The 21753-nt window shown below is 44.6% G+C and overlaps 1 protein-coding gene across 1 annotated transcript in view; it reads left to right on the top strand.

Annotated features, from left to right (window-relative positions):
- Positions 1-21753, top strand: part of LOC126539893 (PAT complex subunit CCDC47) — an 84554-nt gene that overhangs the window by 50804 nt on the left and 11997 nt on the right. The window contains exons 8-11 of the mRNA XM_050186705.3: positions 1895-1977; positions 8968-9026; positions 11617-11726; positions 17174-17341. Coding sequence (XP_050042662.1) covers positions 1895-1977; positions 8968-9026; positions 11617-11726; positions 17174-17341 — 420 coding nt within the window. The remainder of the gene's footprint in view (positions 1-1894; positions 1978-8967; positions 9027-11616; positions 11727-17173; positions 17342-21753) is intronic.

Genomic DNA, 21753 nt, shown 5'->3' with positions numbered 1-21753 from the left:
TGACAAGTAGACGGACCGCAGTGTCATTGCCACGTTGCGGCACATCGAAGAATCCTGGTTCAGTCCTGTTGTTCGCTGTAGACACCACGGCGAAAAACCACGGCAAAACCTGCACAAGCAGCAATGGCGATTTAGGCATGTTGTCCGCTGGTAAGCTGCCGTGCCCTTACATTATACATGCTTGCACCTGCCGTCTCCTATCACAGTACAAGCACCGATGTGCTTAATAAGTGTACTGGCAGGCCTTTAGAGCTATTTCAGATGAGCCTGTGGTGATTTTAGCCCTCGGGGGCAGTAAAAGGCATGCTTTCATTTTTTTCAGACTACCTTATTTTTCGGACATTTTCGCAGCCCCTAGGGAGTCCGAAAAATTGCGCATTGACTGTAATTTGTAAATACGTGTGAATAAAGCTTCTAGAACTTCCCACTCATCTGTTAGCTCAGTGCACAGGCGCCACTGTAGGTATGTCCTCCATTCAATTAGCTTCCTTTAATTTGAACTTCTTTTAATTCGAACAAATTTTCAGGCCCCTCCTAGTTTGAATTATCGAGATTTGACTGTACTTCTCACTGGCTTGCACGAGGAAACCCCATGTCTGTCAGCTTTGCTTGCTTTACACAAAGCTTGCCGACATCCTTCTCCAAGGCATCCAGGGGCTCTATGTAGTGGAGCGAAAGGTCCCTCGTGAAAACGAAGCCCCGGGGGACTTAATCATCCACAGGGCCTCCTACAAGGACAACGTTGAGGCAGCCTGCCCTACCGCGTCATCACCGCTGTCGCTATCCGATGTAAGCATGTTCGCGACGATCGTCTCATTCGTTAGAAGCACTTCGTTTCTAAATGTATCGAAATTCATTATTTAAAAACTTTTTGTGCGCAAACAGACAGGGACAAAGAAAAGGGCGTTGATTGCGTGAAAAACGTTGTTTATCAGATTCCTATGGCGTGTGGTCAGGTATATGTAGGGCAGACTTCGAGATTCATCAACACGAGACTGAGGGAAAACTTATCCAGTATGAAAGGTCGCCCTGGTACGCATTTGGCTATGCATTGTCAAGAACACGATTGCTCACTGTGTCTTAGTAGCACCGTAATTTCGTATAAGCATAAGAATCAAACCGCGAGAGAAATTGCAGAAGCGCACTGGATTGAAAAACAAAAGGAAAAATGCATCAGCCATCCTTCTGTTTCATTGCTGGATAAAGAAAATTCACTGTTGTCATCACATCTATAACGTATTTTCATCGTAAGTGCTTGTTACATGCGCCTTGATGTTTTTATGTTGACCAGTTGGCTTTGGTCCACGGCATTTTGTCTCAAGAGTTATATGCACTATATTTATTTTATTTCACATTCCATTACCTTTCGGCATGGACACCCAGTAGCCAGACTTGATCGTTATAACGGATAATGCTGCATGGGGGCATTGTAGTAAGCGGGTTATTTCACCATAGAAAAAAATGTGCAGCAGCTTCTCATTTTTTTAACTGATATATTGTTAAAACTGATATCATTATAGGTATGTTCGACTGCACATGGAGTTTTATGGGAGCATAAACAGGAGTCAGAAAAAGCTGCGTTATAGTCTGTTCTGTGCTGTGTATTAGCAGCAATCTTGCAAATGGTCTAAGCTGGATTTCAATTTGTGGTAAGTATAATGTGGCTAATCTGAACATGTTACTCGTCTTCCATAGCAGGAAACAATACATTCTCTCTGGTTCTCAATGGCGGTAATTTTGTTTGAAGCATGTGTAGCTTTATTTTTTTTTGTTCTATATTAGAAAATTTCAAGCATCGTAACTTTCACCTCATATTCTTTGGTGTCTCTTCAATAGCATGATTAGTGTGCTACTTCTGGTTGCTGACCATGTGTTTGATCGTCGTCGTGTGCAGGTGCTGTCGGTGATCAAACGCTATGAGGAGTGCATCGACTACATCCACATGTCAGACCAATACTCGGGACCCCGGCTGCAGGAGTGAGTGCGAGTCCATGCTGGACAAATACTGCGCTTGCGTTGCTATTCTTTGCATGGTCCCAAGCTATAGCTCTCTCCATTGCCTGATGCAGAGAGGTGCTGCTCTTGTAATACAGTAGAGCCTGATAAGAGTTCCTGGTAGAGCGTTCCTGTTTATTAACGTTTCTTCAGCTCCCACTCTGAAGCACTGATCCCATTTACAACAGTGCAACAACTGCACTGTGTCATTTTGATACAGTTATGTTTTCTGCGCCTAGCTTCACCAAAAGCATGAAGTTCGTTGAAGTTGCGCCATGCTGGTGGGGGGCCATAATGCCCTGACTAGCCACAAACATTCCCAGTCCCGCAGCCGGTAGTACAAACCGATGTCTTCATTTTATCTTTTGTGACAAGCGACAACCACTGTCAAATCTGTAGCATGAATGAGAGCCGCGGTACGATGCAAGGCAAACTCGGAGCCCTCATCTGGCCACCACTGGCTGCACTGCATGCAAGATGGCTCCACCAAATCGCGCACCTCGTCACGAAATAGTAACATGTCTTCTTTTTTTTGTGCATTGATGCCATGAGAAATACAGTGGAATCTCGATAAACGGGAATCACTTAAACAGAACTGCCGCTTAGACGGAACACCGTCCTCATGGTTGATTGGTTTTGCATTCATGCAATGCTCCCTGCAGTATATCTCAGTAAATGGAACTTCTGATGAACGGAACCAATTTCCTTGGTCCCTTGAGGTTCCGTTTAAAAAGTGCACTGTAAGGCATTGTCAAAACAGGGCATTTTGCAATCGTCGGCGGTTGTTTTTAAGTGCAGTATGCTGTGGCTTTGCTTTCAAAGCTGGTTAAGCCTGGCCGCACCTTTGGCACTTGCTCGGCACTGAGCTGATAGCAGTTGTCCACTTGCGTGGTCGACACGAAAACTCTCCACCGATGAGACGTTGCATGGTGTGCGATTGTGGGAAGTTTGTCGTTAGTGTATTCATTCCTTAAAAAGCATTTTCGCAAATTTCGCAAGCGGCCAGAAATAGTTGCATGCAGCGCACTGCCACATGCACGCATCGCCACAGCAAAGTACATTGTATTTACACGAGCTATGCAAAATTTGTACCAAAAGTTGTCTGTTGTAACCAATAGTCTGCTAGAGCCAGGTCTCTTGAAAGTGGACCTCGTTGCAAATAATAATTTGGGCAGACCAAACGAAGTGAAAGCAATAGTCTGTTAAATCTGAAAGTATGTTGTCTGTAGAGGCATTGTAACGGACGTGGACTTATCCCCTCGTTTCTAAGCTCATAAAAGTGCTTCTGTCTCTGCCCACAAGAATGCTGACCTAGAACAGGCGTCAGTGAAAATGAGCAATTTCTGGATAAACGTAACTCACTGAGCATTGCTAGCATTAATGGAATGAGCCATGTTAAGTCTCGTTCGGTGGTATGATTGTGGCGTAACTAAGATGCCTCTCAGTTTTGACCTTTTGGGGAGTGTGAAGCACTCTCATTGAAAGTGTGCACAGAGGATGAGTTCTGAAGAAACCACAAGCAAGTGGAGGGCAACAAAAGAGCCTGCCTCAGAGCAGCTCACTCTTGAAGCAGAAAAGAGACCCTTAGAGGGTCAAGTGGCAGCCTGCAAGGCATTAGTTGTTCCTAGTGCTGAGGAAATTATCAACTCAGGTGTGAAGCAAAAAGACATGAACAAGGTAAAATGTGGCCATGTGCACTTATCCAAAGGAAATGCAAGCCTTGAGCAGACACTTAAAAAACTTTGGGAACTCGAAAAGAAAATGTCAATAAAGGTGAAGCATTGATGTCATGTCAAAGAAGACTGCCCTAGTCATGTATAAGCTGTTAGTTGGCTTATAGACAATGAGCAAAACGAGAACAAGGTGAAAGCAGGAGTCTACATTTTGACAAGTGGACTTGTCTTCTTCAAGGCGACATACAGGAGCCAACGTTTCGACAAGTGGACTTGTCTTCATCAATGTGACATATGTCGCCTTGAAGAAGATATGTGTTGCCTTCTTCTATTGTTAGTCTTTTTTTTTTGCTTGGTTTTATACAAATTTTAAGCATTGTATCCACCTGCTTTTCAAGTTGCTATGAATTCACCACATCTTGTGGGTTTCCACAGAATTCATTGGTCACTTTTGCAGGACCTTGTCCACTGAAGCTAAAGCATGATTGCACAGAAGTTTAATGGTTTGTAGCTCTGTCACATTTCTGGGGTTAATACTAAATAGTTCACGCCTTTCTTTTTCCTGTTGAATAAAGTCAGCTTTGTTTTCTGTTAAACTGCTCCAAATTTGGAATTTGATGCTCCAAAATTTAGTTTTTTTTTCCTTGTAACCTACTCCGAATTTGGATTTTCCTGCTTGAAAAATTGCTCCAAATCCTATTTTAGCTGTTGCATCCCTGCATGTAGTTTCCCTAGGGTCATGCATACAGTAGTTTCTGTTAATTTGGTCCTGACCAAAGGTCCTGGCTGGCACTAATGCATTTCTATGGGCCAAAACATTTCTAATTTCAATCCTGAAAATGGCTTTCGCTAGATGATTCAACCTTGGCTGGTCACCACACATGCGGCCCAGCACCAATGGTGACCACAGTGATGATTGCAAGGGTGGAGGCATTGGACAAGCAGCAGTTTTGGACTGGACAAAAACTGCTGTTTTCGGCCTGCTTTAGGAACATTTTCAAGCAATTACTGTAGCTCACTCATAATGTGTGATTACCATATTTACCCAATAATGCAGATATTTTTTTCCGTTTCTGTTTTTTCAACAAAATTGGTCTGAAAATTGCCTGCACGGTTGCAATCAAATACAAAACCAAGACCGCCTTCTCAGTTTTTGCATGCTTTTCTGCATAGCACCAATATATTGCAGCGAAGTGTGTGTGGGTTCGATTTGGGGAGCATGTTAGATTCTGGAAGATACTTCCAAATTAATCACCCGCATATTTTGACATTTTTTATGCATCAATTTGACCTGCCAGATAATATCATTTCATAATTTCATTGGTCTCATCAGGATTGAATTAATGAAACTCAGCTTTCTTCGTGGTTGTTGTGTCAAGAAAGTGCGACAGCGCATTACCATTGTGGCATTGCCCATTGGTGGTTCCTACATTGACCACTGCATGTCACCACTGAAAATAATGACTTTGCAGAACCTGCCCTGCAGCACAGAAGGATCACCATCTCTGTGTTCCAGTAGTCACTTTTCATATCTGTAAAGCTAGTGTTCTTGTAAGGCAATTTGCCCAACTAATGATGGCATGTACAAGTACAGTTTGCTTATATTATGACAAGGAGAATTGACGCGTAGCTCTCGTAATGAAACCATGAGCAAGAGACAAGCCTCAACTTGTGTAGCTAGTACATTGTTTTTCATTATTTGAGCAAGTGTGCTGTGCAGAGAAGTTTTCTTGCAAATGAGGAAAAAAGTCTATTGTTTGCGGTCGCTGATCTCAATATGGCTGACAAAGTCGAAAGCGAATTGAAGTCACACAAAGCCACGAAAGGTTGCCACGCACCGATGCTGCCAACTCTTGGGAAACTTCTTAGATCTAGAGATTTTACACTTTCTTTAGAGATATTGTAAAATATCTCTAAATTTGGCGAAAATTTTCACGTGCATTCGAAAACTTACACGGAACAGCCCATAGGCAGAGCAATCTTGGACAGAGACCCACTGGACATGTGTTCGGCTGATTTTGCTTTGGAGGAAAGATAAAGATTAGCCCTGTATCTTCGTACTTTGCGTACCTTCTTACTTCAAAGCATAAGTGCAGGAGTGCTATGTTTGTACACAGCATTAAAGAAAATATACAACATAGACCGTTTATAGTGTAAGTCGCCAAAGTCGTGAATATCCACACTTTAAGTACCACACTGTAACCAAAACAACAGTGTTCAAAGGCTGCACATGTGCAAAACATGTAAACCAAGCAGTCGTGCATATCTGAGAATCGAAGCATGTGACTGGGAGTTTTGCATCCATTTAAATTTACGAACGTCGAAAGTTTAATGTCCAAACACCCCTGGTCTTCGCATGTAGCAGATAAGGTAATAATAACTTTAAAAATGATGGCGACTGAAATTTCAGGCGCAGCAGACTGTCTCGTCTACTGATTGTCATGTGGGCGGTGGCATCAGAAAACATGACAGCCATGGACCAAGTTGGCGTACAGCCACTGCAACGCATTTAGTTGACTCAGCACCAGACAACAACTTTGGTCGCTGAGAAGACCCATTGGTTAGGCCTAGCGGACGGGGGTGTCGGGTGGCAGCTGTTGCAGGAAGCTCGCCCTTGATATGTTCGCACACGTAGACTAATACAAAGAGATGACACGCACGATCATGTGCGTGGTCTGAAGTGACAGCAGCATGTGTCAAGCGGAGTTTGGTTTCTCGGGCGGTCAGCTGCACCAACTTCTGTGCGCGCCTACCAAGTCTGTATATGTGCACATCAGTAGGAATGGTGGAATCTCACAAGCACACATAAAGCCCAATAGTTCCAAAGTAAATATGTGGGATGCTGCTTAAACTGACAGCAGCCAAGGTCACACGCTTGGTATCTGCACATCACGATGACGCACATGGTGACAAGTGCACAGAAACTGAAGTCGCGTTCAGTGCAGAGTGCACTGCTGGTAAGCAGCCGAGCAAAAGGCTTCATTGTCGCCTAGGCAACTAACTAACGTACGTCCACATCGCGCTGCCACTATGTTTTCTTGTTGTTGTTGTTTTTTCTGTTCATTCGTTTGCTCGCTCCTCGTCTCGTACGCCTCTCCTCCGCATCCCCCTCACTGCTCCCCCATCCCATCGGCCGATGCACCTCCTATTTTTTTTTTTTTCAAAATGAGCTGTAAATGTAAAAACATTGCATCAATTTCTTTTGTTCTAGTTTCGCCGCACACATCTTTATGTGAGGAGTGAGTGTGCAAAATTTCATATCAAAATGTTAATTAAAAAAATTTATCATGGTTTGTGCAACACGAGGTGGGGCAAAATCCTGTTTTGAGAACAACATAAACAGTTCTTCAAACCATGTGAAAGATGTCAAAAACTACACAGAGGACTAAAATGCACCAGCTCCCGTGAGATGCACCAGAGTCTCCTTGTTCGTGTGGCTGCTCAATGACAACATAAAATGAAAAAAAAAAAAGTATTTTGAATAATATTGATATGAAAAATAGTGCTGATTTTCGGTGTCGCAGTACGAGGTTATGGGTTGGAAAACTTACTGTAACTCCCGAACTAACGATGATTTTTTTGCAACGTATTGCTGAATGTTTGGGCATGCATAAAATGTAAAAAACAAAACATCAATTTAAAGAAAATTGACTTTTGAATGTGGCCTACCACCACGAAGAAACCGGCCACCATTGTGCAAAAGACAGACCCTTGCCCATTTTTCTTGCTAGAAAAACGGGTGAGCATTAGATTTCTACTTCTTTAGCAGCCTTAATGTCATTTCTCGTTGTTCACTTTCTACTTCAAGCACATAAAAAGCGGGCGCACGTTAGAGTCAGGCGAGTACTGGCAAACTGATCAGCGGTGTGTTTTGCCGTCTTTTTCTGCATCTTGTTTCATTCTACCCGCCAGATAATTAGATCAATTTCGTCAGTCCCATGAGGGTTGAATCAACGGAAGTGGACTGTGTCAAAATGTCAGTTAACAAGGGTTTACTGTACTTTATAATAATCTTTGGCAGCCACACCATAATAAATTGACTTCTATGTGTAGTATATGAATATCAAATTTTTCTCATATGGAATCAAACCCAGCTTCAGATATCATGTGGTTACATTCATTTATTTAATGCAACTTATTTAATTTCCCACCACATTGAAAATCGCAATTATTTTGACAAGAACAAGAATTGCCTTGTAAACAATTACATAAGAGCTCAATATTATTATCCTTATTAAATCAAAATATGCAATCCAATGCACAGCTTGGGCATACTCACTTGCATGTTCTTTTATGAGTAAGGATGAAATTAGTTTGAGCAAGATGTGACACAGTGAATGTTGCCACCAACAGCCTGCGGCTCTTTGCTTTTCTGCCGTAGGCTGTTGAAAATCAAATGCATTAAGGCTTCACCTCTGCTTGAAGACTGTCTTTAAATGGAATGCTTTTCTGGCACATAAAGTAGCAGTCAACAATAATTCTTTTGTGTTATTTATCATCGGTATTGGGCCGACTTGTCTTCCCCTCCAGAGCTCACTGCTCAGTTTCTGTGGAAGTTCTCCTGCTGCAGGCTGTTTTCTGCATTTGTATTTGCAGTGTTATCAGTGTGCCTGCTACAAGATGCTTTTTAAGAAGTAAGTAAATGATAAGTGTGATGCACTCGCTTCAAGGTAAACCTGGAGGCATTTTAGTAATTCTTCTCACCTGCCATATAGTGGCTGTGGTATTCTGTTGTTAAGAAAAAGGCCATGGTTTTATTCTCGTCTACAACAGCCACATTACAACAGCGGGAGAAAGCAAAAAAGCTCATGCATTGCACTTTGACCACACATTGAAGAACCTCAGGCGACGAGATTAGGCTGTCGGCCCAGTGCGCGAAATCTTGTCCTTGCATGTTGCAAGTTTGTAACTCCAGACGGTAAAAAACAATCCAGAGCACTCAACTATAGCGTCTTTCAGTGCTTGTGCTGCTTTTAGTCAATGAAGATCTTATCAAGAGTTTGTCTGAACAGAGCAGACTGCATTGCTGTGAGACTGACCAGAGGCTGCCGAACTGTTTAGCTTATGGAGGAGTTTAGCCCCAACTAAGTTGTAATGTAACCCCAAACTTCACACTGCTCAATTGCATTTAGAGCAATGAACCTTATCACACTTTAGTTTTTGTTTCTTGCTCTATTTACTTGTCTCAGGTGCAACCAAGCAATTAAAAATAATGATGAGCCCTGTGTAACACTGCAGTCACTGCACTTAGTGCAAGTCCAGCCAAATTAGTGCTGACTCATATTCTCGTCCTCTGCAGGGACACCCAGCCAACCAAGCTGCCGGAGGTCAAGAAAGTGCTCCTATTTGGTTTCAATGGTCAGTGACATCCTTCAGAGGCTTTTCCTGTTCAGCTTGAACCATCAGCATATGATGATCTTGCTTGTAGTGTGTGCTTCCTAGTGTAAATACAGAATAGCAAATTTCAAATCAAATTAAGCAAAAAAAGGTCAAATATCGAATGTTAGGAAATTTAACACAAAGTTCAATGCTTACAAATTTTGTGCAAGAGAATGCCATGCATCACATGCTTAGTAGTTTACTAGCACTGCATAGCAATAATGTTGCATGCTTCAGTAACTGAGGTACCTAGAAATCCTGAAGTAAGTAATGTCTACTCTCAATAAAGGGCACACATCAGCACTGATTAGTTTATCAGTAGGCCAACCCTGATTGCTTCTCACTTCATATACGAGGGTCTGGAAACTATTTTTTTAGCGATGAGGTGATAGCAGCACTGGCCTTGATGAAAAGGCAGTGGTGATCGCAGGTCCGCGAATGGTAGCCATGGGCCAAACAGGGCAATGAACTGCAGAAGGAGCAGAGATTGATTCATGAGCGACTGCATAGCTCCCGCTCTTCAGTGCCAACTCTAGGCGCCATCGCATTGCTCGTAGATGCTGACGCATTCGGTGCTGAGTTAGTTATCCAAAATCTCGCGAAAGTGATCGACTAAGAATGCGACTCCACCGGGCAAAGCTTTGTGCAGAACATTGTTGCTTGTAGACGCCGACGCATCCGCTGCTGAGTTACAGGAAACCTCGCGAAAATGATCATATCCCTGAAAGTTACTGGCGACGCATGGGGCGCACTTTGTGATGTCGCCAATATGGTTCTATACCTTGAGCAAAGCTCACTAAAGTAAGCTGGTGGACAGTATAGTCTTGTTTTGCAACACTTTGCAGTGCAGGGTTCAACTGTATTATTAGAAACTAAATTTATTTCGAGTATCAGTGGCTCAGTGAAAATGAGCAATGTCATATCATCATCAGATGTAACGATGAATGCAGAGCAGGAACTGTCTTTGTGTTCCTGGCTGACCCAGTGTTCTAGTATAATTGCCATGGTGACTTATCGGCTATGGCGTTGCGCTGCTACGAGACACAGGATCAAATGCTGGCTGCAGCGGCTGCATTTTGGCCAGTGCGAAATGCAAAAACGTGTGTGCTGTGCATTGTGTGCACAATAAAGATCCCCAGGTGGTCAAAATTTTCTGAGTCCCCTACCACGACGGGCCTCATCGTGGTCTAGTAAAACCTCAGAAAAGTGTTCTGGCATGGCAACATTGGACTTTTCTCACAGTTAGAGAAAAGTTTGTTCAGGAATTTGTTTGCTCACAAAAGTATATGCTATACCAGCCGTCTCTCTCTCTTTTCTTTTGCACTTTTTCCAGCACAACTGCACAATTCCTAGAGGTCCTTAACACCCTTGAATATCAAAACGTCTTTTTCAGAGCCTTGAAAACGCTAAAATCTCATGTGGGGCTTAAAAGTACTTGAATTTTATTTTCTGCTAAGCTTAATGGATATTCTTGAACATCTGGCCACAGAGTAGGTGCAGTCCTGCCAGCAGGGGTACTATGCTGGACATTGGCTGGTGTTCCAATATTGACCATAGACGGCTAAGTAGACGGCTAAGCTGACTGTTGCCATCTTGACTCTCGTTCCAATTCAAACGAAGGCGTCAAAGTAGACAGCTTCGCGAAGACAGCATCGAAGTCAAAAATGATGCAGGCTACTTTCCTGTCCAAACAAGATGGCGGCTGAGCAGGATGCTTGGAATGCTGACAGGAAGGTTGTCTGCACACAAGAAAACGTAGACGTGCTATCCTATGCTCTTAGTGTAAGCTACATCATGTTTTTCATAGGTTTGCAGGCGCAAGGACTTAAAATATAGAAATAATGTGTGCTTTTCTCAACTTGTTCTTATGGCCGGGAGGTGGCGTCACGTCATAGAAGCATCTTCCGTATGTCTTCCAGACAGCTAGAAACACATTCCATTACGTGGCATCAAAGCTGTCTCGGCTGTCTCCTTAGTTGTCTACATAGACTCTCTGATGCTGGCCAGAATTGGAATACACCGATTGTCAAATTTACCATCTTGTGAGCTCGGATTGGCCCAGAGGGCTGCCACAGCCTCCCTGTCTGGCTGAAGGTGCCAGACATGGCCAAATTTGACTGTAGGGTGGAATTCTGTACAGCCCAGCTCTGTGGTGCTTGGCGATTGTTGCACCATCGACCGCAAATCGGTGGCACGGTGAGCTGTGTTCACCCGCTCTGGCTTGTATAGAGTGTGGGGTGACAAATACGCAGGGGCACATCATGCAGGATCTTCTACCATGTAAAATTTGTCACGAAAGTTCGCCCCATGTAGGTTAGCCTTAACTCATCCAAAATTTTTTCTGTGAAGCAAGTGGTAATTTCTCACGGATGCTTTAATAGTCAAGCATGTCAATTTTCTATATCTGAAAAATCAATCAGCAACTGTATGTGTTGCTCGTATTGTGATGTCTCTTGATGGATGGTGGTTATCTCAATGGTACAGGTGGCATTTTTGTCTTTTGTGTAGGTCATCATGAATGTGGACTAAGTGACTGAACTTCGTACTTACTATATTTGGCTCCATGCAGTACCTGGCATGGGTCGAGTGTCAGCTGAAACCATGGAGGAAATGAAGCCACTCCTGCAGCTGGTCTTCTACTGCATCGACAAAGTGCGCCGCTTCAAGCTCAGCAAAGAGGTCAGTCATTGCTCCTTGAATCCTCGTTAAGTAGTTGGTCTTAACATGCCACACTACCCTTGAGGTAGTATTGCATAAAATTCAAGGTGGGTGGAGTACAAATCCGCCTACCTCTTTTTTGATTTACTGGCATTCAAAAATTGGGGGAATTTTGCACTTTAGAGCAGTTTCATCTTGTTGTGATGTTATAGGAATGTAGCACTGCTCCTAAGGTTTTGTTTTGTCGCAACACTACCAACATCTAATGCACTCATGTCGCCCAAACTATGATGTAGAAACTGTGAGTTCAGATTCCCTGTAGCAGTGTTTTGCAGTACATTCACCACGTAGCATACATTTCTTTAACATTTTAAGCAGCAGGCAATGTGAGGCTAATACTAAAGCTTTAGCTGGGAGCCAAATCAGATGCTGCTTATTCAACAACCGATTTTTCGGACCCTCTAGGGAACGTAAAAACATCCGAAAATTCAGGCAGTCCAAAAAAATGAATGCATGCAAAAAAACGCACCTTTTTTCTTTTTTTCTCAGATCTAGAGGTAAAGGGCAAAGTACCAGGCTTCCGAAACCCTGCCAAAGCATCAGTGAAGTGGCTTTTGTAAAAAGAGGCGTTCAAAAACTCTGTATGCAGCCGACTGCCGGTTTATTGTGTACATGTGCATCGTCGGGCAGCCGGTGTTATTGCTGCGGTTATTGCTGCTTAGAAATGCCGAACTCTTTGCTCACGTCAGCCTGCGATCGGCCGCTCATGACTTGCTTAATAATGGCGGCTTTCTTCTCCATCGTTAACCGACGGTACTGCTTTCCGCGCTTCGATGCCATCGGCGAGGACGACGAAGACGGAGTGGGGGCCATCGAAGGCAAGCGAAATCCTCAAGTTGCAAACAGTGGAGTTCGCTGACGAGCGTCGAAGCACCTAGGCCTAGCGTCGCAGAGCACACTTGACACAACAGCACAACCACACACCACGCTAGCCAAAACGTGGCCCGGGCAAACGAAATGGCGCCGCTCCGGAAACTCCGCCGGAAACGGAAGTGCGGCGATGAACATAGCCAGCATGGCCAGACCAAACCAGTGTGTGACGGCTAGATTTGGCCAGTTGTGGTTCAAAGCGGTGATATGCTTCGGCTGCAAGTCGATTTTCTTCGCAAGGGTGCTGCGCAAGGAGCCAAGGGACCTTCCGCCGCGTGAAAAAGTCAGGAAAATTGGACAGCGGGGGGTTCGAGCGTCCGAAACTTCAGATGTCTTTATACATTGATTCTATGGGGCTCGTGGCGGTGCCGCGAAGATGTCTGAAATATCAGGCATGTCCAAAAATTCAGCCGTTGACTGTAGATGTAAAATGCAGAAATGGCTTTACGAGACAGCCCCTGGACCGATTTGAATGAAACTTGTTGCATTTTATAGAGAATATGAAGTTCTAGTGGCAGCTGGAAATGGAACATTGATTTAGGGCCTCTATCTTTCTTTTTTTTTTAACTGCTGAAAATCAGTAACTTCAAAAAACAAATAGAAGTGCGATGTTCACAATTTTGCAACTGTGGACCAAAAGCAGATATGGCTGTTGTGTAAGTTTCATCCGTTAAAGCACCTAAAGCACAGAAATTTGATAGGTCAATTTATATCTTAAAGGGACCCTGAAACGCTTTTGACGATTTTCTACAAACGTACTGAGTCGTTAGAGTAGGTCCTTCTGATCATTAACCCTTTCGCTGTCGGACCTTTCTGGCCGTGACGCACGCCCAGTGTCGGCTTGGTTTCAGGGAACGAGCATAACAGGGAATGAACATAGCAATTTATTTTTGATTATGATTGGTATACAAATAACGTAGTTAATGCTACATGCACATTTCAGTGTTTTGCAGCTGTTGTTAGTAAACATCATCATCATCATCAGCCTGACTTTAAAATCCGTTCAACATCCTAATCTGACGATGCGGAACCCTCTTCCTCGCATGCGACTCTGTCCGAGTCCGAATCCGAGCTCGGCTCGTATTCTAAATCGGAATTGAGCCACCGCACCAATGAGCAGACGAAGGTCCCGCGTGCTCAGCCATCCGAAAGTAACCGCGCGCTGGGAGGATGTGCTTTCAGTCGCCCGCACAACGGAGAGAAATAGGACGTTGCGTGATCAAGAAGACAGAGGGAGATGGAAAAAGGCTAAACAAAGTTCGAAGGGCTTTACGTTTACTGCTGCAAGTTGGAAACGAGGGTTCGGCGAGAGAGCGAAAGCAGCAATCGAGTCACTCTTTCCGGAGAGGCAACGGCACGTGCGCCTGAACTTGACGCGGCGTAGCAGACACACCAACAGAAGAAAAATAAAAACCTTCAAACCAGCGGAGATGGCAGAACAACCCTTGAACCCATAACCACACGCGCGCGATGCATGATCCAGCGAACGCAGAGCCACCGCGCCACTCAGCAAAGAGAAAGTGGGGAGTGGCAGTCGCACCGTACTCTTCAATACATGGGTTAACACAGGTCGGGGAGAATATACGAACTTGTAGAAAGAGTCAACAGATGGCGTGGCCAATTCAGGAGCGCCAGCTTTGCGCTCGGGCGCGAAATTTTGAACGCACGATAGAGAACGTACCGGTGGGGGGGAAGCGCGATGACGTACCGGTACGTCCGTGACAGCGAAAGGGTTAATTGACACATCTAAGTGCCCCGCGTAAAGCGTGTAATTTATTATAAGGTTTTAAAAATGCACATCGCTGCCGATCGCAGCGCACTGCTCGGCGGAATTTTAAGCCGCCCCTACCCATATGACCGAAATCAGCCATACGACGTCAGTGGGGAGAGCTATCCAATTGGCTGACAAGGGCGCGTAATCGATAATTTTTCCAACTTTATGGTAAACAAATGATCTTCGCAATAGTTGGAATGTTAGTTAATTTGTTTTTATGAAAAGAAAGTAACATAAAGAGAATGCACAAGAACAATTTTTCAGTACACTTAAAGCAAGTGTCGTCTGCTTGTGTTACAACGTACTCCATTTTGACGAGAGCTCCGCGGTCAGAGTCGGTCTCAGTCTTTTCGCGAGCACTATGATTCGGCTTTGTTGCCTTGTGGACTGCAAACATAGTGACTGGCAATATGTCAAGCTGCGACATCGTGTCCCTCTGCAAGGCAGCATACGAGCGAACTGGCTGCTGCGCACCGGACAGCCGCTATCCGATCGGCGTGAGGATTGGCGCGTTTGTGGCCGTCACTTTACACCGGAAGATTACTAACGCAATAGCGTTTCGCGAGTCCGGTATTAGGGCAAACGCAAGCGCAAGGGGACAGAGTCTGGCCGCTTGACTTTGCCGTAACGGGATGAGCCATGAGATGAGCAGAAGGGCAAATGTGAATGGTCTGCACGGTGCAGCCACCTGGTGGCACAGAGCTCAACCATACACAGTAGCAGCAACGAAGTGTATTCTTCTTTGCTGCTGGTGTGTATTTTTCGCAGGAGTCTAATCATCAACACGTTGTTTTTATATGTTTAAAATGTTTTACACTTGGTTAGAGCAATATTAGCGCTTTGTTTGGATGATTAAGCGCTGCGCCAACAAGTGTGTGGACCGCGCAGACCGATCAGGCCGCTCACGTATGTCTACGCTGAAGTTTCTTCATTAGCTTAAGTTTATGCCTCCAGTCATTTGCTGGAATGACCAGCTTGTCTGTGGTTACCGGAATACAAGACACGTTCGGCGCTACGACAGAATGCTCGCAATGCGCGCTGCTTCGATAGCTCTCGCTTGGGGTCAACGGCCAAGCGGCTAGCGGAGAGGTCTTGCGCGGGCGGGGGCGGGCTCCAAAACAACCGGAAGTGGACAATGTGACGTCGCATCGTGACGCAAAACCAGTGAAGGCGGAGCTTAGCCCCGCTCGCTCGGCGAACAAGTTGAGGAGGAAAAGTGTGGCTAGGGAGGAGGGTAACTTCTAATCACTTGTAGCTCCATGAATACGTAACGCTTCACTTAAATTGTGGTGCGAATGTTCTACTTAAGCTGTACCCTACGCGTCTACAAAATTTGTCCGAACCGTTTCAGGGGCCCTTTAATTGTATTATGGGGTTTTACGTGCCAAAACCACTTTCTGATTATGAGACACGCCGTAGTGGAGGACTCCGGAAATTTCGACCACCTGGGGTTGTTTAACGTGCACCTAAATGTAAGTACACGGGTGTTTTCGCATTTCGCCTCCCATCGAATTGCAGCCGCCGTGGCCGGGATTCGATCCCGCGACCTCGTGCTCAGCAGCACAACACCATAGCCACTGAGCAACCATGGCGGGTAATTTATATTTTACATGAATTCATTATAAGGTTTACGAGGGTTTGGCAAAAGTCCTATTCACATTTTAGTGACCTTTTCAAGAGTCACTTATACACAGTGCATGAATTTTGTAGGCTTCAGGTGTATTATTAGATGCAGTTTATAGAATTGTGATGTCGTTTTTCATTGCTGAGCTACAGAGTTGTAGACATGATAGTTTAATTTTTGGAATGTTTAATGTTTGTAATTTTTTGTAATTCTTACTTTAAAAAAATATTGCCACACCAAATAAAAAATCCTCTTCTAACAGTCACTAGATTTTACCTTTTTCATTTAAATGCAAAAAAACCTAATCAAATATGGTGCACTTGTTGCAGAAAAAATAAAAGACTTCTTTGTTCCCATTTACTTCGATAGAAGCCCCCAAGCTAAAGTTTTCTCCTAAGCCATGCTGCCCGTTCAAATGATTCCTTGTGTAGTGTTCAAAACGAAGCCTTTCATGGCTCTTCTACCCATTTTGCATGGGCCGCATTCTGGCCAAGTAAAATGGGCCGATCGCAAATAGTCCAATCAAAGATAGAGACTTGGAGGCCAGTCTTCTTACCAATGTATGATGTCTGTCCTCGCAAGGATTTTAATGTGGTTTGTGAGGTGGGTTCTAAGCTAGGCTAGTCAATGTACATTCGTTATGGCAAAACAGCGCAGACCACGTAGCTTGTGAAACAGACAACACAGCTCATTGTGTTGTCTGTTTCACCCCTGCCATCATCTGCACTGTTTTGCCTGACGATTGTCATGTGGGCCAATCCTGGTGGCAGTGCAACTACATAGCATCCGCACACCTCATAGCATTGGCCAATAGAGCTAACCATTAAGCGTCTGTAACAGGATAACGAGCAGGTTTAGCACGGATTTGACCAGTGCATACCTTAGACAGGGCAATGTAGACACAAGACAGGCTTTCTTCTTTTGTCCCATCTTAGGTGTGCACATGTTAAACCTACAAGTATGAACCAACTAGCTGAACAGCACATTATAATAAACAGCATCTCTCAGCAGACCTGCCAGAAAGCCATCACTTCAAGTGACAGTCATCCTTTGATGGGTTCTTCCCGATTTCCTGTTTTCACATGATGATCGAGTGATTCGTCGGGACGTTCATCAAGCGGCTGTGTTGCGTCTGTGCAGGCCAAGCAGAAGAGTGACCGCAACCGTCTCAAGGTGGAGGAAGAGTTCCTGAAGACGACGCACGCCCAGCGGCAGGAGGCGGCCCAGCTCAAGCGTGAGGAGCGTCGCCGGGTTGAGAAGGAGCGCATTATGAACGAGGAGGACCCAGACAAGCAGCGCAAGTGGGAGGCAAGTCTGCAAATACGTTTTGCTACAGTTTATGAGGAAACGGAATATAACGAAATAATGGATATAGCGAAGGAAGTGAGGTTCCCTTTGAAATCCTCATAGAGATTCATAGTCCGCTACATGCAATAATTGATATGGTGTAAAGTCTCGTTAATTTGACGCTCAATAATGTAGTACATGACCGGGGTTGTTGGAGAAGTATGGGAGAGGCCTTTGCCCTGTAGTGGGCGTAACCAGGCTGATGATGATGAATTTGACCCTCAGTAATTCAGCAGATCGGATAATTATATGCAATAGTAGGGCAGTGTTTTTGCTGGTATTGGCCAATTCAGCTGGCCATGGCCTCCAAAATCAGACCGTGTGGGCCACAATATTTTAGAAGTCGTAACTGGTGAGTTCGGTATTGGTACAGGGCATCGTGCATCAACGCATTTTATCCTCCGTATAGTTCTGTATACAAACACTGTCTAACTGATCACAGACACGCTGTAGCTTAAAGGAGGCATCGTATAAGCGCTTTGCAAGCGTAGAGCAAGGGCGCTTCCAAGGCCGCCTATTTTACACGCGGTTCAGAACCATATTATTCTGGCGGCCCGTCTCGCCACTCTGAGGATTTGCCCTTTGAGCAAAAGTCTGCCAATGCACCCTTCTCACATCCTATGCCTCAGCCTCGGGCAGCACTTCGGTGCCAGTTCCGTCTCGTTCAGAAAGACTTCTCCGATGCCTGAGGCAGGCAGACGAGACTGTGAGCTGTTTGGTGTACCACCGTCCATACGCTACTAGTGAATTCCCGGTAAGCGATGAAAGCTTTTTTCTTTTTCTCATTTTTTTTTTCTTTTTTTTTCACACTACTTTTAAGTGCTGTTCATGTTCGCCGAAAATATATTGTGCATCTAGCCACGTTTATGGCTCCATGAGTACAGGAGAGTCCAAAACCATGATGTTAGAACCATTTTTATTTATTTACTTCCTCAATGGTCTCTTGCTTAGACATTACATGAGGAAGTTGGGAGTTAATGGCAAACAAAGATACTACAAGTTACAATGGGATGTTTTCGATGAGCCGCTTGAGTGCAAGGGGGTCAATGATAGTGGCAACTTTGGTGAGCAGGCCACTCCAGTCTCGTGTTGTGCGCAGAAAAAATGATTGCTGAAAAGTCAGTGCATGGGCTTGTGGGGGATACACTGTGTTAGAGTGCCTGTTGCAATCAATATGATGTGCTCTTTTTATGTACGGATTGTCAAAAGGCAAAGAATGGAAAAATTTATGAGAAATGTTAAGTTGAGCTATTCTACGTCATGAGGCTAGAGAGGGTAAGTTTATTTGGGCTTTTAGTGCTGAGATGCTTGAATTGGTACGAATAAGTTGACAGGATAAATCGTGTGGCGCGGTTCTGAACTGACTCGACGGTGTTAATAAGGTTATTGTGGTGGAGGTCAAAAATAGCATCAGCATGCTCCAGCTTGGGCCGCACAAAAGTTAGAAAAGCAAGTTGTTTAATAGAGGAAGGAGCGAGGAAAAGGTTACCGCGTAGATAACCTAGAGTACGATTAGCAGAATTTATCATGTGGTTAACATGACAGGTCCAAGTTAAGTCATGCGAGATATACACACCAAGGTATTTGAATGAATCAGTTGTTGCAGTCTGCATGTTATTGATGCTATAATTAGGGATATCGTAATTACGACGACAATGAATAGACATTAACACGGTTTTAGCTACATTTAATGACATGAGCCAAGTGTTCCACCAGTTTTATACGTGTGATAGGTCATTTTGTAACTCGAAATGGTCGGTGGGGTTAGTAACTGCTAGATAAACCACACAATCATCTGCGAAGAGTCAGATATGAGAAGAAATATTACAAGGCAGGTCACTGATGTATATTAAGAAATGGAAGGGACCAAGTACAGTACCTTGAGGTACACCTGAAAGCACGATTGTTAAGGATGAAGAGTGTGAGTTAGCGTATACGAACTGCTGATGGTTAGTTAAAAACCCTCAAATCCAGCTTAGAACACAAGGATGAATGTTAAGACGGGATAACTTCATTAAGAGACAACCATGGGGGACCTTATCGAATGCTTTTTCGAAATCTAAGGATATTGCATCAGTCAGGATGTTATGATCTAGGCTTACCATTGAGAAATACTAAGTCATGTCACCTGTCATGATCAGTAAAACCCATATATCGCGGATAATTCAAACATGTTTTCATGCGTGTAGGACGGTCTGGGTTGGGATTGTCCGACATAAGGTGGCCTGACAGCCCGCAGGGTTATCTGACTGAGCTAGCTTGGATGCTAGGTCGCCACAGTCAGAAGTTCGAAACCTTGCGTTTCTTTTGTTGTTGTTTTTTTTCCCGAAGGTGGGAAACTCAAACTTACCTCCCCCAGTACACTACATCTCCAGGCTTCGAGTGGCGCCTGACACCGGCAAAAACGCCAAGAGCAAGTGGGGCTGTAGTAATCCAGGTACAACCAAATTAGGAAGACCCACAAAGCTTCAACAAGACACTCCCTCACCAGAGCAGGAATTGGCCTCCCTGGTGCAATATTTGGCCACTCCCTTCCAAATGACTCGTTCAATTACCTAATGGCCCTCAGTCTCCAGCAGCTGCGGAGCACCTGACCAAGGGGGCGGTCAGACCTGTAACACAGCAAAGGGTGCTAAGAATCTCTGAACCCGGACAGGCCACCAATGGAAACTGACCCTTGCAACGTTTAACACCTGAACCCTCTCAAGTGAAGCTAGCCTAGCAGGGCTCTTTGAGGATGTATCAGGCATTGTTTGGGATATCATTGGCCTTACTGGGGTTAGAAAAACTTGTCAGGCTTATACAGTGCTGACAAATGGCCACGTCCTCTGCTATAGAGGACTACCAGATAAGAAGCAATTACAGAGTAGGAATCCCAATCCATAAGGACATAGCGGGCCACATTGACGAATTCTACAGCTATAATGTGAGGGAAGCAGTAGTTGTAATGAAGCTGAATAGGAGGTATAGAATAAAGGTAGTACAAACCTACGCTCCAACCTCCAGTCACGATGATGAAGAAATAGAACAGGTTCATACGTAAAGATATTGAATTAGCGATGCGAAAAGGGCAAACTCAGTATGCTGTAGTCATAGGCGACTTCATTGCAAAAGTGGGGAAAAAGCAGGCTGGTGAACAAGCAATCTGCCTCTTTCATGTTCCTGTGCTGCCCTCTGACGCACGCCGCTGGAAACGTTCTGGAAGGGCGCCGGGGATTTCGCCAGTTGATTTATGCACCTGCGCCTATGTTGAGTATGCGGTGGTTGTGCGTTTCATGAATTGTGATTAATTATTAATTGTTTCTCCGGGGCAGCATGTCTTTCACTCATCGACTATACTGAGTGAAAAGACCCGAGTGAGCTGTTGTGGTAACAACGCGGCCGATAAAGGCACGCTGAGTTCCGTCTGCCGACATGGCTGCCTTAGAGTTCGTTGTTGCTGATGCCTGCGCTTGCACATCGCTTTTTGTATTCCTTTTACACATTCACTAAACATTTCATATATTCAAGAAGCCTTCAAGCACGGCCTTCCACGTCGGATTTGCCAAAGCGGTGCATCTGTTTACTTCTACAGCTTCAGATCGCTGTTAGCATCGGATATTGTAGAAACGGCACATCGCTTAAACGTAGCAAAACATACACATCTGCGAATATGAGCCGCTTTGTTCCACCCGGAGACGATTCAATATGAGCAGCCAAACCACAGCGACAACTGTGATCCAGGCACATATATACCGTATTTACTCGCATAATGGTCACACTTGCGTAATGATCGCACCCCTGAATTTTGTCGTCAAAATTCGATTCTTTTTATTTACCGTGTAATGATCGCACCCCGAACTTGCCGCAGCGATATGTCGTGTGCCAAGTCTAGCGAATAATGATCGCACTTACCATCTGTCGAATGCTACGCGAACAACTCATCAAGACAAACCAAGCGGTCTGCACGCACCAAACACTCTTAAGCAGATGCCTCATTTCATTCCTTTCATTACTTTCTGCACTTCCATGACAAAAAAAAAGCTACAACCAAACTTGCCTTTGTTATGTGTAGGCTTTACAATGGTTGTGGTGAACAACAAAAAAGGCGCCTTTCGATTCTTCTCGTCTGCACTCGGCACGCAACAAATCGCGAGCGGCAATGATAGCAGCTACGTTTACACTGATACGTTAGAAGTGTACGCTATTCGTACGCCGACGCTTGTAACACACCTAAGATATTCGCCCACCCTTAGCGGAAACGTGCCGTATTAGGTTAGTAGTGAAGACAAATGCCGCAGTTTCCGCAGCATGCCCGCCATGTGTTTCTATGTCACTGGCAGCTAAGCGCGCCCATCTGTTTCTGTCCCCTCAAAGTGGATGTGGCTACGTTA

Source organism: Dermacentor andersoni, chromosome 2, assembly GCF_023375885.2.
Source record: "Dermacentor andersoni chromosome 2, qqDerAnde1_hic_scaffold, whole genome shotgun sequence".
Lineage (NCBI taxonomy): Eukaryota > Metazoa > Arthropoda > Arachnida > Ixodida > Ixodidae > Dermacentor > Dermacentor andersoni.
This window is presented reverse-complemented; position numbering and strand designations above follow the sequence as displayed.